The sequence below is a fragment of the Pleuronectes platessa genome, chromosome 8, assembly GCF_947347685.1.
Source record: "Pleuronectes platessa chromosome 8, fPlePla1.1, whole genome shotgun sequence".
Taxonomy (NCBI): domain Eukaryota; kingdom Metazoa; phylum Chordata; class Actinopteri; order Pleuronectiformes; family Pleuronectidae; genus Pleuronectes; species Pleuronectes platessa.
The window spans coordinates 17,454,082-17,473,947 of NC_070633.1; the positions used below are offsets into that span (position 1 = coordinate 17,454,082).

Consider the following 19,866-nt stretch of genomic DNA (forward strand, 5'->3'; position numbering starts at 1 on the left):
ACTACTACTTGCGTACCGAGCTGTGAATGGATCGGGTCCAGTCGACATCCAAGACATGGTCAAACGTTACACCCCAGCCCGTCCAATCCACTCTGCATCGGCCAATCGGCTTGCTGCCTCCTCACTGCGAGGGACAGCTAGCCATGCAAAATGGCTCTTTGCTGTCCTGGCTCCCAAATGGTGGAACAAGCTCCCCATTGACATCAGGACAGCAGAAAGGCTACACATCTTCCACTGTAGGCTAAAGAGAGATGGTAGTTTGGCTTTTTTGAAGCTCATGTACTTGATGCTCTGGGTTTGTACCCCATTGCTTAAATGCACTTATTGTAATCGCTTTGGATAAAGACTTCAGCTAAATGATATGCAATGAAATGTAAAATATCCATTTTCAACTATAAACTACAATGGATAAGTAAAATATAAAAGATTAAAAAGATCCTCAAACAACAATTGACTCAGCATGTATGTAATTGCTGTGAATACAAATGTATTTGTGTGGTGGTTTAGCAGGTTGTACAACTCCTCCCATCACTTGTTTCCAGCTGGTACCGGGCATTGATGTATATTTTTATATCCCCTTCTATGTCAGTCCTCAAAGGAAATGGCTTGAAGTATGGAAAAGGTTAAAGTGGCACTAGTTTGAAGCAATGTGTGGTGACAGCTGTGATGAAGGGTTTCCAATGTACTTGTACTGTACAGACTGTTCACTGCATCATCCAACAAACCCTGATCATACACGGCCCCTTTTTAATACCTTCATAACATGGTTGCAAATGTTACATTCCCCGTGTAAGCTCCTCTTTATTTGTACAATATGGACATTTTTTGAGGAACAGTTCAAGTCTCAGACATTTTATAGTATGATACAATATATACAGTACATTTGCAGCTTCATGTCATTGAATGAGCAACAGTAAAGTCAAACTCTGGAGGCAGCTACGTTCTTCAAAACCGACGCAAGGCATTAGCCTGACATATGCTCAGCATTGAAATGTCATAGATTTTAAACACATTCAAAATGTCCATTCATCACTTGCTCCCTTTCCGTCATCTGATTTTGTGAAACACCCATTTGTTTAATTAGAAGTCTGTTTGCTTTGTCAACGCTGTGATGCTTTGTGTTTCCACTGGGGAGCACTCTTGAGTCAGTTAAACTAATTGTAGTTCATGAGATTGATGAGCGGCGAGTCAACTGATCTGGTCTCAGTCTTCCAGGGCTGGTACACTGGCCACAGTGGCTGTAATGGAGTATGTGTCTGTTCCCACGTCATCTCGGTTCTTCCGGTCCTGGACGGATCGAGTCCGGCTGTATCTGAGCCGCTGATTCTTTCCACTGAGGTGTGGAGCTGCTGGTGGCCGATTCTCTCCTGCTTTGGTTTCCACCGGGTGGCCACAGTGACTAGTAACAGAGAGAGACACACAGACATGAAGGGGATCAAAAGTTTTTCTCCCTGTTCAGAAAATAATCGTTCACTTTATCATTGTTTTGTGTGTAGATTAGGTCCTGTACTCTTGGTTTGGAGTTTAGTTAGTAGTATCAGCATTCACGTATATGGTATAATCGTAGTATTGGTAATAGAGGAGTTAAAAGTTATGTTCTAGGCTAATACTGTTTTTAAAACCCCCAAATCCCATAAATTACAATTGATAGTTTTTGCTGCTAAAGAAACAGATACACCAAAATGCGGAAACGATAAACTTTTAATGATTTGGTTAATGTAGAAGCAAGTGCGACACTGAAACAAATATTTCAAGAGGCTTTTTTAAGGTTCACAATAAAACATGGTTAGCAGTAAATTCTCCTTTTCGCTCACTGACTTCACTATTAACTCCAAAGAAATACTTCCCTGATTCTTGATAACGTCGTAAAGTTAGACGTAATGTTTCCTTCCTCTCGGTGGAGAGGGGATTTCTCCTTTTTGCAAAGACATGACGAATATCTGGTGCATTTTCTCTCAGCTCTTACGACTCTGCTTAGTTGACATGATGAATTTTGTGTCGTGTGATGAAATATATACACGCACGCGCCACATAAATGAACAGATAATTGTGTGTCGGCTCAGGATGGATTTTTGTGCCGAATGCTACAGAGCTGTGGAGCCGCCTTCGCCGTGTAGTGATAGTGAAACAGAACAGAACGTCTGCTGTACTTTTTATTGCTTAAACTAATACCTTCTTACTGAACATACATAATAAGCTAAATGAGGTATTTCTACTTTTGGTAAAAACGTGAACAAAGAAACAAGGGCAGGATGTGAAAGTGGAAAATGTGTCTCCTAGATTTCTTGGCCTGATGTGCATGTTGCCATATGGCCTGATGCACCGTGGATGTCACTGCTAGGATCTGGGTGTCACAGTTCATTTGTCGCCGGGCAGACGTGGTGTGTATCTGGTGTGTGGCGATGTTTGTGTTTATGTACTTACCTGGTGTGTTGTGTTCTTCTGCTGTTGCACTGAAAGCTTCCAAATAGTGGGGCTGTAAATCTTCTCTTGGTCCGTCCTTGTGTCTGTTTGGTGTTTTTTTAGTTTTATCCTCCTCTGGTTCTGTGTTGCAGCCACAGCAGCCACCTCACCAGCACAGGCTCAGGACGACCTGAGCATAAGAGATGAGAGAAGACGCGTTTGTGTTTGTGCGACTCATAGGATTCTGTGTTTTGTAGTGAAACAGAGAGAATATACAATTTATAATTCAGTGCAACTACACACTGAGTATGAGGAGTCACATCCAAGCAGTCTAAGGCATCCATCAGTGCCTGTTTCTGGTGTTTTTCAGTTTACAGCATGTGCCTCAGTGGAGCGAAATACGTGTTTCCGAGCATTTGTAACACAATTTCAATATGAAGCAACATTTTCTGAAGCAGTTTTATTCCGTCTGTCTGTTGGTTGGAAGAACTACGCAAAAACCACTGGATGCATTTATATGAAACTTGGTGGACTGATGTGGTTTGGGTCAGGCAAGAACCCATGAAATTCTGGTGCGGATCCAGATCAGTGATCCGGTGAACTTTTTATTTTCCCATTTAATCTAACAATGCAAGATGGATCTTGATGAAAATAATCAGGCATATTTAGGAGACTGATATTTATGAAATTTGGTGCAGATCCAAATAAAATCATGATCTTTACATTTGGTTTCATAAAGGGACTGTTGGAAGATACGGTCTCCGAGTCTCTTCATTTTATATGATGGTTTGTTTGCATTCCACTCTCTGCCTTGCGGACATGGTACATGGTGGCTGACAGTTCACCTTTCTTTGCCATTGACATCTGTGGCAGTAGTGCCATTTGCAATCTGGATAGTAGCTGTGTTTGTCCTGCTGTTCATTTCTTGAAGCATGAAGCTTTGATCTGTTAGACCTGCTCCGCACGTGGAGGGAGTGTGGCCGCACAGCAGCGTCACCTCTGTGAGCTGCTCCCTGCCTAAGATGGAGAGGACGAAAAAAAAAGTAAAAACTCAACATACTGCGGATGAGAACATAGGATCAAATCACACTGGTTTCACTATTATGTCGGACATGAAATACATGTCTACTCTTCGATTAAACCAGTTCTTGAACTCCACTTATATTAAGCTCAACATTAATATAACGCATACGTAAATCTCTGGTTAAATCTTTACCTGCTGTGATAGTGGGAGACGGCTGGCGGCTCCTCCATCCACTGTAAATAGGGCATCGACATCTCAGTAGGTGGGCATATGCTGACCTGAAGTCCCTGTTGAGGGCTCCATAGAGGATAGGGTTGAGGGCTGAGTTGGTGTAACCCAGCCACACCACAGGGGAATATGCTGAGACTGAGCTCGGGTCTGGGTGCTCCTTTAGGCCCAGCACTGTGAACAGGATGAAATAAGGCAGCCAGCACACAACGAAAGCCCCTATGACCACAGCCAGCGTCACTGTGGCCTTGTGTTCCCGCAGAGCCACCGCCGTAACACTGGCCACCACTGTGGTGCTGCTGGAGGAATTGTTCCTGCTGTTGTAGTGCGTGATCCAAGTGGGTCGGGCGCTGATGATGCGCTTGGCCTGTGCCCGTGCAATGCGGAGTATTTGGAGGTAGGTCCAGCACATAGCCACCAGAGGCAGGAAGAACGTGAGAAGAGAGTCAGTCAGTGCGTAGGGTCTGTTCAGCTCAAAGCGACATTTGTTCTCCGCAGCCCAGGGTCCACGGTTCTGCACGGTCCCATTAACTGTGTTCCAGCCCATGTGAATGGGCAAGAAGGACACGGCCACCGACACCGTCCACACACTGGCCATGGCCACCCCAACTCTCCACGGCAGCACCAGCGAGGCGTGCCTGAGGGGCATGGTCACGGCCAGGTAGCGGTCCACGCTGATGGCCAGGAGCGTGAGGATGGAGGCGGTGCACAGCATGACGTCCATGGAGATGTAGAAGTTGCAGAGGACGGGGCCGAGCGGCCACTCGTCGTTGAGCTGGAGCAGGGCGGAGAAGGGGAGCACCAGGACGCCCAGCAGCAGGTCGGTCACAGCCAGCGACACGATGAAGCAGTTGGTGAGGGAGCGGAGGCGTCGGGAGGCGCAGACGGCCAGGCACACCAGCACGTTCCCGCTGATGGTCAGGAGGATGAGGAGGGACAGGGTGACGCCCAGCACCACCTTGGACCACATTGTAGCTGGAGCTTCACTGGAGACGCTGAGATGACGTCATGACCAGAGCTTTGGGTTTTCTTCTCAGCTTGACATAAGATAAGAGGTCGTACTTTTCACAGAGGAGGAATCCACATAATAGGCCTTAAGCTCATATATAACCTTCACTCAGAGGGTTTCTGTGCTGCCATGTGTAGCGTTGTCTCAATGTCTCCATGGTCATACAGGACATAAGATCCCATCCATGTGTGATCTTTCAGTCTCTTCTGTCCTAGACAATAATTTACTTCACTGCTGTCTGTTCCTGTTTGGCCTTGACTCTACAAACCATGGCTTTCAACTCGCCCGTCACTCAACTCCACCAGTTCTCGCTCTCTTGACAATTATTTATTGCTGCCACCGAGGACTGAGGATCAGCGCCGTGCTGATGAAACGTCAGCGATGGCTGTCGATCAGCTTCCTGTGAGAGGGGCTGATTCATAGTGGTCCATGTCATCACCCTGGCCTCGATACCATCTTCTATGGCTGTGGGGACACCTAGTGGACTGAAAGGAGAAACACAGGTGGTCATACATTTTTTTTTTCTACAAGTTGACATATTGCAAAGCTATAAATACATCTAACAACACAGACCTCTTTAGTTTTATACTTTTAACTTTAAAACTGTTAGGCTACAACTTCTGGTTAAAAAAAGAAAAAAATATCCTTGATAAATTCTCGTGTGTTTTGCGTTTTGTGTTTAGATTCATGAGCTGTCTACAGATTAAATGTGGCCTTTGTGTTTCCTTTTGGATTAATACATTAGATTAAATGATAGATTATAGTGATGAACCGTGTCCAAAATATTACTGGATAAACTCTCATGAGCTGGAAAATAAAAGGAAATTAAATTAAAACAGGAAAAAGTTATTCAGGAGCCAGATCTGTGAGAGCTGATAAAACTAATAAATTAGTGACTGATGACAGAATGACTCAGTTTGTGGAAGCAGTTGTACAAAAAACTGCTTTTGGAACAAGAAAGCTCTTGATTTATGTTTGACGTTATAAGTCAGTTTATTGACTCATGAAGTTTTTTTGTTTTTTTTTTCACAACCACCATAAGCTTGTGGTCATACCACACCAAATAAGGATGTAGCCATAGAAGACAAGCGTGTATTGAGTTGAGCAGGTGTGTGTTTAATCACTCATAAGTTCATCTTTTGATTTGTAAGATAAAGATTGTGTTATTCCTTCTTCAAGACTTTAATAGTCTCACGAAAAAGTTAATATATTTGAATATGAATTAATATAACTTCACATTTATGTATTGGTTTCTACATTTTCCCTGCTTTGTATAAATCCAAGTACTTAAACACACAAAACGCGCACAGACACATCTCCATGACTTCAGAGGACATTACATTGACTTGCATTGATTTCCTGGAGACTAAATCTAACCACAACCATAGTCACCACTTGCCAAACCCTAACTACAACAAACATTCTTGCTCGCATGATCTATGATGGAAAGAAGCCAAGACGGACCACCATAGTAATAGTTCCCACATTATAAATATCGTGCATGACATATGAGTTTATCTATGGTTATAAGGGCTAGAACAGAGTTTTCTAATGCTGTTATTTATAATGTTCATTTGTTTCATAGCAGCCGTATTTTGCATAAATGCTGAGTAGGTTTGGATGGTGAGAACTGTTCACTCAAATATGACCAGAGAATATTGAAAACAATAACGATCCGTGAATATGTAAAAAGACTTGTTTGTAACGTACGTTTTTCTCATGAAATACTTCAATCTTTGATCCATACTGTTCAAACGTTTGTGTCGTACACAGTCCTTGTCGACAGAGTCACAGTGCGGTGTGTCCTCTGTGAACTCATTCAGTATTATCACGGGCTCTCAATGTGTGCCTGGTGGAATGAGGAGAACTACCTGATAAGTCAAAGAGTGGAAAACATGCGCTTGCGTCAGTGGGTGGGTGGTAATGTTTGCTCGTCTATTTTCTAACACTGTAATGGATGTCGGGACGTTTGCCAGACTTGGTCCAGAGCCACTCACTTATCACCTCAAGGAGAGGGAGAGATGTCAGGAGATGGAATCCCCAGCTTCACTGGAAGACGGCAAGAAAGAGTGACAGAAGAAGATACAACGAAAAGGAAGCCGGAAGGAGAGATACGGGTTTTGATTAAATCGAGGTCCAGGTAACCTAGCCCCCCCCCCCCCCCCTGGCTCTAATCTTTAAACTCTTCCAATCTTCAGTTATTTTATTCTGTGGACACATTTCTGTCACAGCCTCGCTGCTTTGAACTATGTCCAGAGCAAACACTGATAGCAAAGCCACTAACGTATGAAGTGCAGCTCTCAAATGCTCGCGACGCCTCGTCCTGTGCACGTTAGAGCGAGTCCGACTCCGAGGCCACATGTTCTTACTGTTTTCATCATCAAAATCTGTCTCTCTCACTGACACATGCACACACACACACACACGCACAAACACGCGCACACACACAACCATATCAGTTGGAATGAAGTTTGGCATGGATCCAACTCGGGTCGGCGAGGAATTTCCACATATGGTCACAGGACAACCTTGTCTCAACCCTGGGACTTAATGTATACAAGTGCATGTGTGTTTGTGTGTGTGCATGTGCGGTCACACACTGTTATCTGCCCTCTGCTAAATGCATTTGTTCCTTTTCCCATGTTGCAGCTAATTTGTGTGAGACCACATCCATATTTGTTTCCTGTGTTTATTTTTGCATAAACATTCGTCTTTTAATAAAACCACATTAATATACAACCCTGCCCCCTCACTCATCGAGAAGCACAAGACATTTCCTTAACACATGCAAACGAGTCGTCTCGCAGTACAAACTGCACTTCATTCCAACTGTTGAGTACACGTGATGCAGCCGTGCAGTTAATACAACATCGGTAATGTGCAAGTGGGCCACGTTGTTTCTGACCATCTGTGTTCTTTCACAATCTTCTCATTAGTCGTTCCTAATGGAAAACGATAGTGAGTGTTACTGCATCTGTGTATATAAGCTAAGACACCCATGTGGACTGGATACGAGTGCACTTGTCGGGCCGCAGTGTTAATTTTGTCTGCTCATGAATGAACATTTCATTCAAACTTCAGCAAGTTGCTTTTAAATCGGATTTGTGTTAATTTGTTTTGAACTATTAAGTCTCGGAAAGATGAGTTCCTGTGGAGTCTGACTCGGACAAGATGAGTCAATCAGAAAGAGAGACGAGGAGAGTATCCACTGACAAAGAGACTTTCATTTTCTATATTATATGCTGCCTGTGGATTTGATTAACCAGAAGATTCACAGAGAGACTATATTCAACTATCCTTTCCTGAAATGTGTATGATAATAAAGATGTGTGCTTTAATGTGGATAATGCTTAAATGTTAAATGCACCAAAACAAACTTTAGCCAACTGGGCTACTGCCTTTCAGTGAGACTGGATCTTTATCTGCAAACAGTGAAGCTATGTCCCTTTGTCGATGCTAATAGATAATATTAATCCGCTGTCATTAACAGTTCAAGTAATGTGGCATCAAGGGTAAAGTCACTTTAGGTAACCTCCAGTCATGAGCATTAAAGGGGACATATTATGAATATTCCACTTTTGTAGTGCTTCTACACGTTAATTTGGGTATCTGGCATGTCTACCGTCCCAAAAACTCTGGAAAAAACAACTCCCGCGATTTGTTGTGGTTCCTCTATTTCAGAAACGATACGCTAGAGTGGGTCGAGTGGGATTACGACCGAAATAAACGTCATAGTCACACCATGCCCATGTAGGGAGTCTCGCTACATGGCCTTGGATGAGCGAGCTTACTCTAGCCGGGCTCCACCGGCCCGGTTACCTCGCGAGCTAACGCTAGCCGGGCTCCACCGGCCCGGTTACCTCGCGAGCTAATGCTAGCCGGGCTCCACCGGCCCGGTTACCTCGCAAGCTAACGCTAGCCGGGCTCCACCGGCCCGGTTACCTCGCGAGCTAATGCTAGCCGGGCTCCACCGGCCCGGTTACCTCGCAAGCTAACGCTAGCCGGGGAGCTAACGCGCTGCTGCTACCTGTCAGACATTTAAGTGGCTGCATAAACAAGGGACCCCCGAGACACCTCTAAACGTTGACTCAACAGTGTGGAAGGATGCTGCTGCTGCGCCAGCTAGAGCTCCCACTGCTCCCACTGCTCCCACTGCGGGGCTGCGCTGGGGAGCTGGGGCTCTCGCAGCCAGGCTCACCGGGGGTGAGGGGGGCAGGGCACTCAAAACAGGTCAATCTGAGGAGGGCTGTTTTAGACAGGGTAAAAAGGTGCTGTTTTAAATTATCCTTGTGGTATTTTGACCAAAATATGTTACTGACATTTCATTAAGACCCCAAGGAACCATATCAACTGTGGTCAAATGGGTATAATATGTCTCCTTTAAAGAGACAGCTTCGTGTTTGACTTCCTAGGGCCTCTCTCACTACAAAACTTCCCACTCACTTTTTTCTCTCTATTTAAAGTTGGTCCAACTGTAAACCAGTGATGTTCTTTCCACCTCACTGTGTACCAGTGTCCTACAGCCAGGTCTGGTTTAACAATGTTACGAGTTTCATTCATGTGGTGCTACATCATCAGACGATCAGATTTCAGCGTGCAGTAGGGAGGCAGGTTATGTTTTTGTGTGTAGTTTTTTAACGTTCAAAGAATTGGTCACGTGCCTCTCTGTGTGTGTGTGTGTGTGTGTGTGTGTGTGTGTGTGAGCGGAGACGAGAAAAGAGAGAGACAAAGAAGGACAGAGAGAGAGTGAGTGATGGAGGAGGCTTGTCGATGACACAGTTGAAGAATGACTATCTATGATTGATAGCTTGTACAGGGCGAGACAGGTGTGCGCACTGTGTGTGTGTGTTAGTGATAGAAAGAGTTTATATGTAGTTTGAGCTGTAAGTGGTCACTCTGGACAAGAGAGGGGGGGAAAGTGGCCAAAATTACCAAGGGACACATGATGTTTTTGTCGGAATAGAGGGAGTCGGTCAGATGAAAGCATAATAAATGACTTTTAGTTAGAAAGGACAGTTGTTAACCACACTAGCCTTGAAGCCATGAAAACCCTAAATTAGATTCTTACTGCGTCTGTTGTTTTTGTGTGTATGTGTGAGTGAGTTTTATAAATAAAATTTTTATAAATGAAAAATAATTTCTGATCTTAGTGTCATCTTTTCTCATTAAGGAAATTACCGCATGTTGATGTCTCAGTTATTGTTTAATGCTGTCAGGGTCTCATCATGATGGAAAAAGTCGGTGGAATACAGTGGTTTTGTTTACAAAACAAACACTAATGGCCGTGCATGACCCCAGTTCCACACAAACTGACAAATACTGTGTCTTGCTAATGGATTTTGAGGACTGTGAAGAGTGCTGAGTACCGTGTTGTCCACAGGATGTGAAGGTTGCTCTACTTTCAGGGATTTTCTGCAGGACAAACCTGTTTCGTGGCTTTGGGGTTTTGAGGACAGTGTTTCACAGGTTTTTTCCCCCAGCACCCGTTGATCTGAACATCTGAGGTGACACGGAGCACCTGGTGGACATGACAGGGATGCAACAGGTGATTAACTTTGAGGAGCTCCTCGATAGCTTCCTCTCATTGTGTCCGATCTCCCGGCACAAAGAGATGCAAATGGGCTTAATTTTGCCCCATGCAGATCCTCTATTAGTCGGTCAATGGCTGGGTGCAAAGAGCCTTATTTGGGTATTGAGATTGAAGCGCAGGCAGAAAAGAGCTGGTCGGAGCTCAGAGATGAGTAATGAGGTGATTTGCCTCTTAGCTGGGACCCGCTGTCTGAATTGAGAGATGGTCTCAATGGCAAGTTCTCGTCCTGCAACTCTTTTTGTTTTACCCGCCAGATGTGTCTTTTACGAAACAGATGAGTAATCTCTGCTCTTATTCAGCGCCGTTGGTAAATCACAGTAATCTTGCGTATTGACGCAAATTCAAAGATATGTATTTGTAGATGTTTACGCGGAGTCGGGGAAATGAGGTGATGCTTCGCTCTCAAGTCACAGAAATATTGAGATGAGCCCTGAATTGCCGGCAGGTGGGAAGCTAACCTTTTTATTTGGTTGCCGCAGACTTGTCAGGATACTTGAAATACACTCCTTCATTCACTCATTCTCTCTTTCATGCATTCCTTCTGTCCTCAGTCGGTGCACCTGCCACCTGTTGGTCCGAAGCTGACGCACCAAACCAAACCAGATCCCTCCTCTCTGCGATCCTGCCGCAATGTGTCCACATATCAGACAAATGAAAATGTGAGAGTGGAATTCTTACAGGTATTTAGAAGCTGGGGCTCTTTTTATCACAGATGTCCACAGGTGGAGGTAAAGCAGGGGATCTTAAACTGGGATCGGGGTCAATACACACGTATTTAGCGGCGACTGCGACACTGAGAAAGCAGACAGTTGTTGAAAGCAGTTTCAGAGCGACCTAATGCAATCAGACCTTTGAATGCTTCATTTGTTCTCTTCTAATTCAATTGAGCAGTGAACACTTGGCTCGTCCACTTCCTCTTGCAGAAATAATCTATAGCTGTCTGCATTTTTGTGAATGTGCCGAGGTCTGCGAGTATGGGTGTGTGTGTGGGGGGTTCTGGGTAGATACGTGTGTGTGTGTGTGCAGGGGGGGGGGGCTCTGGGTGGATATGAATGTGTGTGCGCGTGGGTGTGTGCAAGTCTTCCTGTTTGTCTTTGCTTTTGTCCTTGACAGAGAGACCCACAGAGACACTGGATCGAGAGGGAAGTGGTCTGGGATGGAGGTTGCTTGGTAACCGCTGTGTGTCCTCAGCGGAGGGAAGCTGTGGAATCTTGACAAAGCGTGAAAGCAACACAGACACACACTCGCGCACACACACACACACACACACACTCACACTCACACACTGAGCGGCAGACACGTCCGCAGACAGGGGGATCAGACACATAAAATATGTATAGACGCGAACAGCGTGCGTCGCTGTGACACACAAGTTAAGGTCACATGGTCTCATGGATTGCCCTCAATATGTCAGCCTCGCCACACTCTCTGTTATGTCAACAAATCAAAGCTCCCAACCACACCTCGACCTAAGAAGCGCTTATTTGTACAGACACAGAGAGTGTTGTGTTGTAAAAAACACACAATCAACACTTTTCCTGTCGTATCTCACAGTTGCACTTTTGGGAACTGCTCACACGGTTCCCTGACCGAGTCGTGACACCTAACCACATCCTGTCTGCACACTAGCGGCTGGGTCTGCTGATACAGACGTTGCAGATTCTCTGTGTGAGGTGGCTGGGTTAATTCTCCCAGATGACGAGGTTTAAATCATGACCTGCGACATTTTAATGGTCTTTAATGTCCATTTACCACCTATAGAGGATATTCCCTTCACGTCTTGTGATTGAAGGTGTTCTTGTCCAGGTAAACTCCTTCAACCGACAGAAAAGCAAGGCTGCAGCAGTGAAAGCTGAATGTATAAAAAGATGATAATAACTTCACTGACCTATAACGGCATTTTGTTCAGCCAGGCCAAATCCCCCCCCCCAAAAAAACATCACAAGGATAATTTTGTATATTTTTCGGGTATTGAATCTGATGCATAAATGAATAACAACGTTAGGAATTACTTATTTTTACCATTGGACAGATTTTCCATCTCATAGCTCAAGTAGAGTGGCGAGTATTGTCATTATATCAAGATGTGTGAGGGATCTTCATTAACAGCATCACACCCTAAATACTTGATACACTCTTCTAGTGTGTGAAATGAGGAAACAAGATATTATTTGTGTTAATGTGAGATAGTGGAAAGGTGAAGTTAAAATGTAGAACTAGAAGATAAGAAAGAACTGAAGCAAAAGACAAATTAGTTTCATTATACACACACACGCACACACACACACACACAGACACACACACACACACGCACACCAGCACGCACGCACACACATGCACACACACACGTTTGTACTTCTTCTTAATGAGGACACTCCTTGACATAATGCATTCCCTGGGCCCTTACACTGACCTTAACCATCCACACTAAATGCCTAAACCCTGACCTAATTCTAACCCTTAAACCAAGTCTCAACCTGTCCTCACTTCACCAAAATGTCACATACACACACGCAGACACGCACATGCCCACGCACAAACACAGAAAAAATAATCTCACTTCCTCATTTTCTGGACTGATTAAATGACCCCTTTGTATATTTGTCATTGTGCATAGTTGACATGCTCGCAGCAGACTCCGGATCAGACTCTGGACTCTCTCCACAACCACACACAAATGTGTCTGGGTTAAATTATAACACAAATTCAAAACCAGAAAGAAATTCAGAGAGGCAACTTTAGATTTTTTGAGCCTCACAGTGCACGCACACGCAAACACGCACACTCAAACACGCACACTCAAACACGCACACTCAAACACGGACACTCAAACACGCACAATCAAATATACACACGCACACACAAACAGGTCCACTCACAGACACAGACAGACACTTCTTTACCACATCCTTGACTTATAAAAAGATGCAACAAAAGCTGATACTGACGACTGCATGATTGAAGAGAATTAAAGTAAAATTTCATAAATGTAAATTCCAGGGCTTATCGATTATTTGAAAAATATTTAATAACTTAAATTCTCTGTAATATTCTTGCTTGGCTGCTGAAATGTGCATCACTAAATCAGTCGTTGGAGTCGAGTTAAAAGATGCTCACACCCCCCAAATGTACAGCTGTACCGCCAATGGTTACACACGCACAACTCATGCAAAGGTAAAACATATTCTATATGTTTTTTTAACGTACGTAAAGTAAGAATTGATCAACTCACCTCGGGGCTGCTTCTCTCCTTGTGTGACGACTTCCCCCGCCGCTCTGCTCTGCTCTCAGAGTGACGACAGAAACAGTCTCGCTCGCCAAGTGTGTGTGTGTCTGTTTGTGTGTCTAATGAGTGTGTGTGAGTGTGTGGGAAAGAGAGGAGAGAGAGAGAGAGAGAAAGAGAGAGGGAGCTCCTCTGACTCACACAGCTCTCTCTCTCTCTCTTTTTCTTTCACTCCCTGTGTGACTCCTATTGTTCTTCTCTTTCTCTTCGCTTGTAATTTGCTTTTGAAATTATTTTAATAGCTCCTCCATTCTCTTATCGTGCTGTCGAACTTGCATGTGCCAGCGGCGGCGATAAAGTGGGTTCTACTCAACAAACACTGGCCTGTGGAGACGGGGCCAGTATTACCTGCACAATCCAAGCAACCAGTTGCATTCAGGCCTAATGGAATTGCTGGCAAATACGTCTGGTGTGTAGCGAGGAGAGACGCGGGAGGGAATGGCTTTTCATGCAGGCATCTTTTATTTATTTTTTTGTCTTTTAAGGTTTTTTCTTCTCATGCACACACTCATGCCTCCGCTCGGTTTGCGCTTCAATAATTGAGTGTTTTTCCTGATGGCTGCCTGGATGGCTTTGGAGGTAAATCTATGAGAACTGGCCCCAGCTTGATAGGAGTGATGTCAGTGACCCCGATGGGTCACAAGGAGTTATAAATCCATCTCTATTTCTGGCGCAGCCTTTTACTCAGCCTGTGTATCTATTTTCATGTGACCTGGCAGGCCCCCCCCCCCCGATCGGGGCTTCTCTTTCCTTTCCAACTTCAATTTATCGTCTGGCCTTCAGGCTAACATTCATAAGTCATTATCACTTCTCTTTTCATCCCTTTTGTTCCTTTTCGCCTCCCTTTTCCTTATCGCTCTCATTCTGTCTCTGGCTCTGTCTCAGTTTCCAGAGCCCTTGTTCATATCTTAATCTTTCTTTGTCTCTCTTAGTCCTTTTCTCTCCCGACCGCCCCTCTGCCTGCTGCCTCTTCTTAGTCCCTCATCTGTATGTTGCTCCATCTTTTGCTCCATCTGACATCAGCTCTTTCTACACACCTTCTAGCTCCACCCTGATTTCTCCTTGTGAGTCACGGCGACAATGCCCCGGTCTGGTTCCACGTCGTGATAACATATCTTTCTTTATCATTTCTTTGTTCTGTCCTCGTCTCCTGCTTCCTTCATCTGCCTGTCTTTCTCCCGCCCTCCCCTTCTAATGCCCATTAATTCTGTGTCTGAATGTCTGAGTGTCACATGCACACCCTGAACTTGTTAACGTGTCTGGGCTCACCTCGCTTGTCAGTATTACACTCACAGTGTGTTGACACGCCTCCCCTCTTGCTGCCATAACAACAGAATGTCTTCTGATGTTTCTGAGTTGTGGAGAAAACCTGCCAACCCTCAGTCTTCTGTGAGGCCATAGCTGATGGCTCTGCTGCCCCTGGGGCCCTGTGTGAACTAGACAGTTGGCAGCGGCAGCTAACATGCCTTTGGCTATTGAATATAAATTGTTTATATGTGAAGTTTAATTGTAGCCAGTCTAGGTCAAGAGTGTGTTTTTACAATATTCATCATCTCTCGCTATGATAAGTTGAGGTCATTCCAGGAGAGTAAATCAAAAATTTGAAAAATGATTTAGGACTCTACCACCCTCTTTTGGATTTACAAAGTAATGACATCATCTCTAATGAACTCAGTCATTTGTTACCCGCAGGAAATCGGTCAATTCAAATTCAAACCGACCCGTCAACTGGAGAGAATGAAGCCAGCGAGGGCAAATACTTTGTCGAGAAAAAACTGACCGACGGAGTTCTAAACCAATAAATGCATTTGTGTCAACAAAACAAAAAAAAATAAGATAAATTGTTGAACTTGATAAAATTGTCAAATTCTGCATCACTCAACCAGAAATAGAATTGCTTGGCTTGATCCAATCGCAGCAGGTTTTAGGCGCAGAGCGGGATCACATGTTTTTGTTTACATCACTTTGACACCTACGTTGGCTCTTATCACCGGAAGCTCTGCTTCTATCTGTTTTCTATATGTGTGGCATCGCTTTTTGTACCTGACTTTTAACCAGAGGGTCTTTAAGTAGCTATATAGACAAACAGACAGTTTGTCTACTGTATATAGCTACTTACAGACCCTCTGGTTAAGGACTGACCGCGTCTTTATAGATAAGAAAAATATGTTCCACTTGATGTTAGAAAAGTGTGGTTGATAATTAAAGTCATGGAAGCAGTCAGTGATATTTAAAAAAGCTCAGGCTGATACGGATGCTTGTTGTGTTGATGTTCTCAGATAGGAATACCAGCCTTATAAAGAATTTGTGAAAAATTAGCAAATTGTGGATCAAATCGACGCCTCCTCATTTCCCATTTTTCACTTCCTGCTACTTGAGCTTCTGGTGCCTTTCTGCCCATTGAAGCCAACACAGATTACAGGGTGCTCTCAAAAAGACGACAAATTGCTGCAAGCGAGATCGCAGCTGCAGCATCTTCATGTTTCTTCCAACTACACGAGTAGAAAGAGGAGATGTGTAATCATTTCAATATTTTTAGTGTAAAACAAAATGTACAAACACACACCTGCACACTTATGGCGTTTACGGACAGTTCTCACAGACACTTGAATGAGGTTCTGAGGTTTAACAACATTACGCTGTGTGGAATAAGATACTAATCTCATTCAGATTTGAGAAGTGATCCCCAATGCAACTTGGTTTGGAGAATCTATTTCCCCATTAGTGAACTGATGAAAAAAACACATCTCTGTAGTAGGTTTAACAACATAAGTAACTTTACACACTTAAGATATCATCACTTTTTATGTTGCTGCTGTGGATTTTGTTCAGCTCACTTCTCAATCAGATTAAGTCATCCATTCAGATCGAGTGAGAGAAATGGAAACGGCACACACCACGCAGGCCCGCGGCCGCTGTGAGACTCCACCTTGTTGAGCTCACCCACTTCCCCATATACGCTTGAAGGCAGGAAGAGAGGAGAGACAGAAGAGGAAGAGACGCGAAGGGGATGGGCTTAGTGCTTTCATTTAAAGTTAGACAAAAGCAGAAGTGAGAGGTCTAGCAAAAAAGTGATAGCAAAAGAAATCGGAGGAGACTCCAAGAGAGAGAAAGGTAGGTGAGGGACTGCGTGCAGTCATGGCTCCGTGGACCAGGACCACCACCGAGCGGTACGGTGTAGGTAAGTCATTATCCGCCCCCACGTGTGTGTGTGTGTGAGACTGTGTGTGTGAGTGCATATACATGCTATTATAGTGTCTGTTGAAGTGTGATGGTAAACTAAAAATAAGTGTAAGAAAAATGGATGCCCATCACTTCCTGCCTGACAGGATGTGAGCAGGTGCTCTTGGCCTCACTGAACTGGAGGATGTACATAGGATGTAACGCTGCATGCTACTAAGAACATTAATGCTTAAGCTTGAAGCTGAATTATTCCTGGAAATTAACCTTTCTTTCCAGAAAGATTTGTTTTACCACCTGTAACAAATAATCTACTGCAAAGAACAACCTCTCAGCTGAGTCGCTATCTGTTATGTGGGTTGATGTGGTCAAGTTGCTTCCAGATATGCAATTCTAACAAGAATTCAGATGTTTAGACTCAGTTCACAGAGGCTCAAAGACGTCTAGCAGACGATGCTTTGATTTGTTAGGCAATAAATTGGACAAAGTTGTATCGGGGGAAATGAGGGGAGGCAGTTGTACCACTTGTATCTTAATGATCATACTCAGAAGCAACACGGTGCCATGTTTGGTTTATCTTCTGTATCGAAGCTGAACATCTTCCTGGTCTGTGTGAGACTAAAACACAGGAAGTGAGGGAACAAGAAGCGAAGCTTGAGGTTAAAGCTGAACGGCTGAAATCTGCAGAAAGAGCCGGTCGGAACGAAAAGTTGAACCAGCAGAATGTCGAGTGTGAATATTTACGTCTGTGTGGATGTATTTTATTCTTAATGTTTAGTTCACACACGTTTAGATTGGGGACATCTAAACCTGTGAGCTGCAGTGCAGACAGACAGACAACAATAGTTTGACAGCTTTTTTTTTGCAACACAATGCACTTAGCAATAATGCTGTGTACAATAGCTGCTGCAAACACCTGCAGCTCTAATACTCAGACAGTAAACCACAGGTCATAACTGACTGTTTTTAACACTGCTGCTAAATGATGTCAAGAATAAATACAAGATGGGACTGTTGTTAAAGTCTACAACTTGAAACTGTGTATGAAATGATAAATGGTTAAAAACTTGCAGCTAATAATTAATGTGCATTTTCAATATTTAACACAAGATATGACTTTATTAATCCAGAAGGAAATTCGTGTCAGTATTAAATCTAAAAACAAAATAAGTAAAGTTTTAAGTGTCTTTTAAATTGAATAAAAAGCATAAAGTGTATAAAGAGTAAAGCAGAACCTCTATCTCATATAAATAACAATAGAAGTGAGACTAAAACAATACTAAATACTAAGATAAGTACAAATTTGATTACATTTCCTTAATTTCTGTTTGCATGTTCATTTTCAAACAAATAATTCCAACATTGTACAGAGGAGAGAGGAGTTGTTACTTGTAATAATGTCACCAGGACATTTTATTTCACTTTAAGATTTCTTCCATTGAGAGAGAGTGTCTCCTCTGCTGCTGTGGCTGTGAGCGATCGTCCCCACAGTTCAAATGTTTGCTCTCACGCTGCAGCTCCACGCCAACCCCCGACTGTTGCCAAGGTTGCAAAAAAACTGCAGAACCTCACCGGCACATCTGATTGGCCTGTGCCGACATTCGTCTCAACCGGAGTCCTCTGCTCGGTTCACCTTTTCAGCTGTGCCCTTCATCAGACTCTGCACGCTTTCTGTTTTCAGTGAAGTGGAATTTTGTCGGGAGTGGAGAGAAGCAGATTTCTCTGGAGGTGGGAGATGCCGTTTACATCCAGGAAGTCTGTGAAGGTGAAAAAACCTCAACTAACATCATGGGATTCTCCTGAATAATCTTTCTATGTTCATATCTTTTATGCATATCGATACTTGTTGATATTTTGCATCATGTCACATGTCCTGAAACAAACTAGTAATTGTAAAAACTAGAATAGATCTCATATCTCTGAGAAGGCCCCACATGTGTGTATGTGCGTATGCTTGTGTGCATGTGTGTCTGTGTGACAATGCTGAGATGTCATTGTGTCTTTCAGGCTGGTACAGGGGCTACTTGGCGAGGAACAAAACCCAACGGGTAAGAGCTCTGGTGGTTTTTTCAGATAGGTCACACCTCCCAGTTAACTCATGTCCTCACACACGTATTCCTCTCTAGGGTGTGTTCCCCGCCAGCTTTGTCCATCTTAAGCAGGTGGTCATTAAAAAACGAGGGTGAGTGGAATCAATAAAGTAAATGACAAAAACAGCCTTTCTATGTTTGCAAAGGTTGTTTGTTTGTATTCGTGACATGTTGATTTGTGTGTGTAGAAATGAGGAGGTGGTGATGTTTGCAGAGATGCCCCTGGTGAAGGAGGTGACCACCACACTGAGGGAGTGGGGAAGCATATGGAAGCAGCTCTTTGTGGTAAAATAAAACAACAAATGTAGCAAAACCGCTCTGTGTGTGTGTCTGTGTGTGTGTGTGTGAGTGAGAGTGTAACACCATACATTTCCCTGGTCAGGTCAATAAGGAGACGCGTGTGAAGCAGGTCCCGAGACTGATGTGGGAACTGATGGAGTGGCGTTCCCAGCTCCTGTCCGGCACTCTGCCCACGGACGAGTTCAAGGAGCTCAAGCAGAAAGTCACCTCCAAGATCGATTACGGCAACAAGTACGTCTGCTCGAAAACAAAATCACAGGTTTACACGTTTATACAACAACTGTTCAAGGCTGGGTGCACTTACTGCCCTCCCTCCCCTCAACCCTCTGTGCTTCCCCGTTTTCCACCTGTGCTTGTTTGTCTCTTTCTTCACCTTCCATCGACACCCCCCAAACCCTGAACCCCATCCTCTCCTCCCGACCCCCAGGATCTTGGAGCTGGACCAGGTCGTTCGAGACGAGGACGGGAACATCCTGGACCCGGAGAAGGCGAGCGTCATCAGCCTCTTTCGGGCTCACGAGGAGGCCACGGCCAAGATCAATGAACGCATCAAAGAGGAGAAGGTACGGCCAGATGCATGAGGCGGGGGGGTTGGGGTCTCCAGGAGCATAGAGAGGCTCTCGTTGGAGAATGTGATGGCGTCATAATTACATTTATTTAATAACCTTGCTGTGGTTTGTCTGCACTAGATTAGGACGTCTCTTAAGAAACAGTTCCCTCCTTTCCATGGGTCCTATCACTAAATGTAATTAAGTACGA

At 44.2% G+C, this 19,866-nt stretch overlaps 2 protein-coding genes across 3 annotated transcripts in view; one reads left to right on the top strand and one right to left on the bottom strand.

Annotated features, from left to right (window-relative positions):
* Window positions 1-836: 836 nt before the first annotated feature.
* Window positions 837-13,608, bottom strand: hrh2a (histamine receptor H2a). 2 transcript variants are annotated; one of them, XM_053428989.1, is made up of 5 exons: window positions 13,487-13,608; window positions 3,620-5,149; window positions 3,249-3,420; window positions 2,425-2,593; window positions 837-1,399 (listed from the first exon to the last, which is right to left on the bottom strand). In XM_053428989.1, the coding sequence occupies exons 2-4, from the start codon at window positions 4,623-4,625 to the stop codon at window positions 2,584-2,586; spliced, it is 1,188 nt and encodes a 395-aa protein (XP_053284964.1). In that variant the 5' UTR covers window positions 4,626-5,149; window positions 13,487-13,608; the 3' UTR covers window positions 837-1,399; window positions 2,425-2,583. The 2 variants fall into 2 exon arrangements, with proteins under 2 accessions (XP_053284964.1, XP_053284965.1); XM_053428990.1 differs by lacking the exon at window positions 13,487-13,608 and adding an exon at window positions 10,090-10,183.
* A 2,878-nt stretch (window positions 13,609-16,486) lies between these two features.
* LOC128445802 (dedicator of cytokinesis protein 2) overlaps window positions 16,487-19,866 on the top strand; it is a 96,752-nt gene continuing 93,372 nt past the window's right edge. Inside the window, exons 1-7 of the mRNA XM_053428654.1 lie at window positions 16,487-16,718; window positions 18,399-18,482; window positions 18,725-18,765; window positions 18,844-18,899; window positions 18,996-19,092; window positions 19,190-19,338; window positions 19,535-19,670. Of these exons, the coding sequence (XP_053284629.1) occupies window positions 16,676-16,718; window positions 18,399-18,482; window positions 18,725-18,765; window positions 18,844-18,899; window positions 18,996-19,092; window positions 19,190-19,338; window positions 19,535-19,670 (606 nt within the window). The 5' untranslated portion in view covers window positions 16,487-16,675. The remainder of the gene's footprint in view (window positions 16,719-18,398; window positions 18,483-18,724; window positions 18,766-18,843; window positions 18,900-18,995; window positions 19,093-19,189; window positions 19,339-19,534; window positions 19,671-19,866) is intronic.

Coding starts and splice junctions, on each gene's coding strand:
- hrh2a (XM_053428989.1), bottom strand. CDS start 4,625: ATGTGGTCCAAGGTGGTGCTGGGCGTCACCCTGTCCCTCCTCATCCTC. Junction 3,421..3,619: donor GTCTCCCACTATCACAGCAG/GTAAAGATTTAA, acceptor TCTCCATCTTAG/GCAGGGAGCAGCTCACAGAG.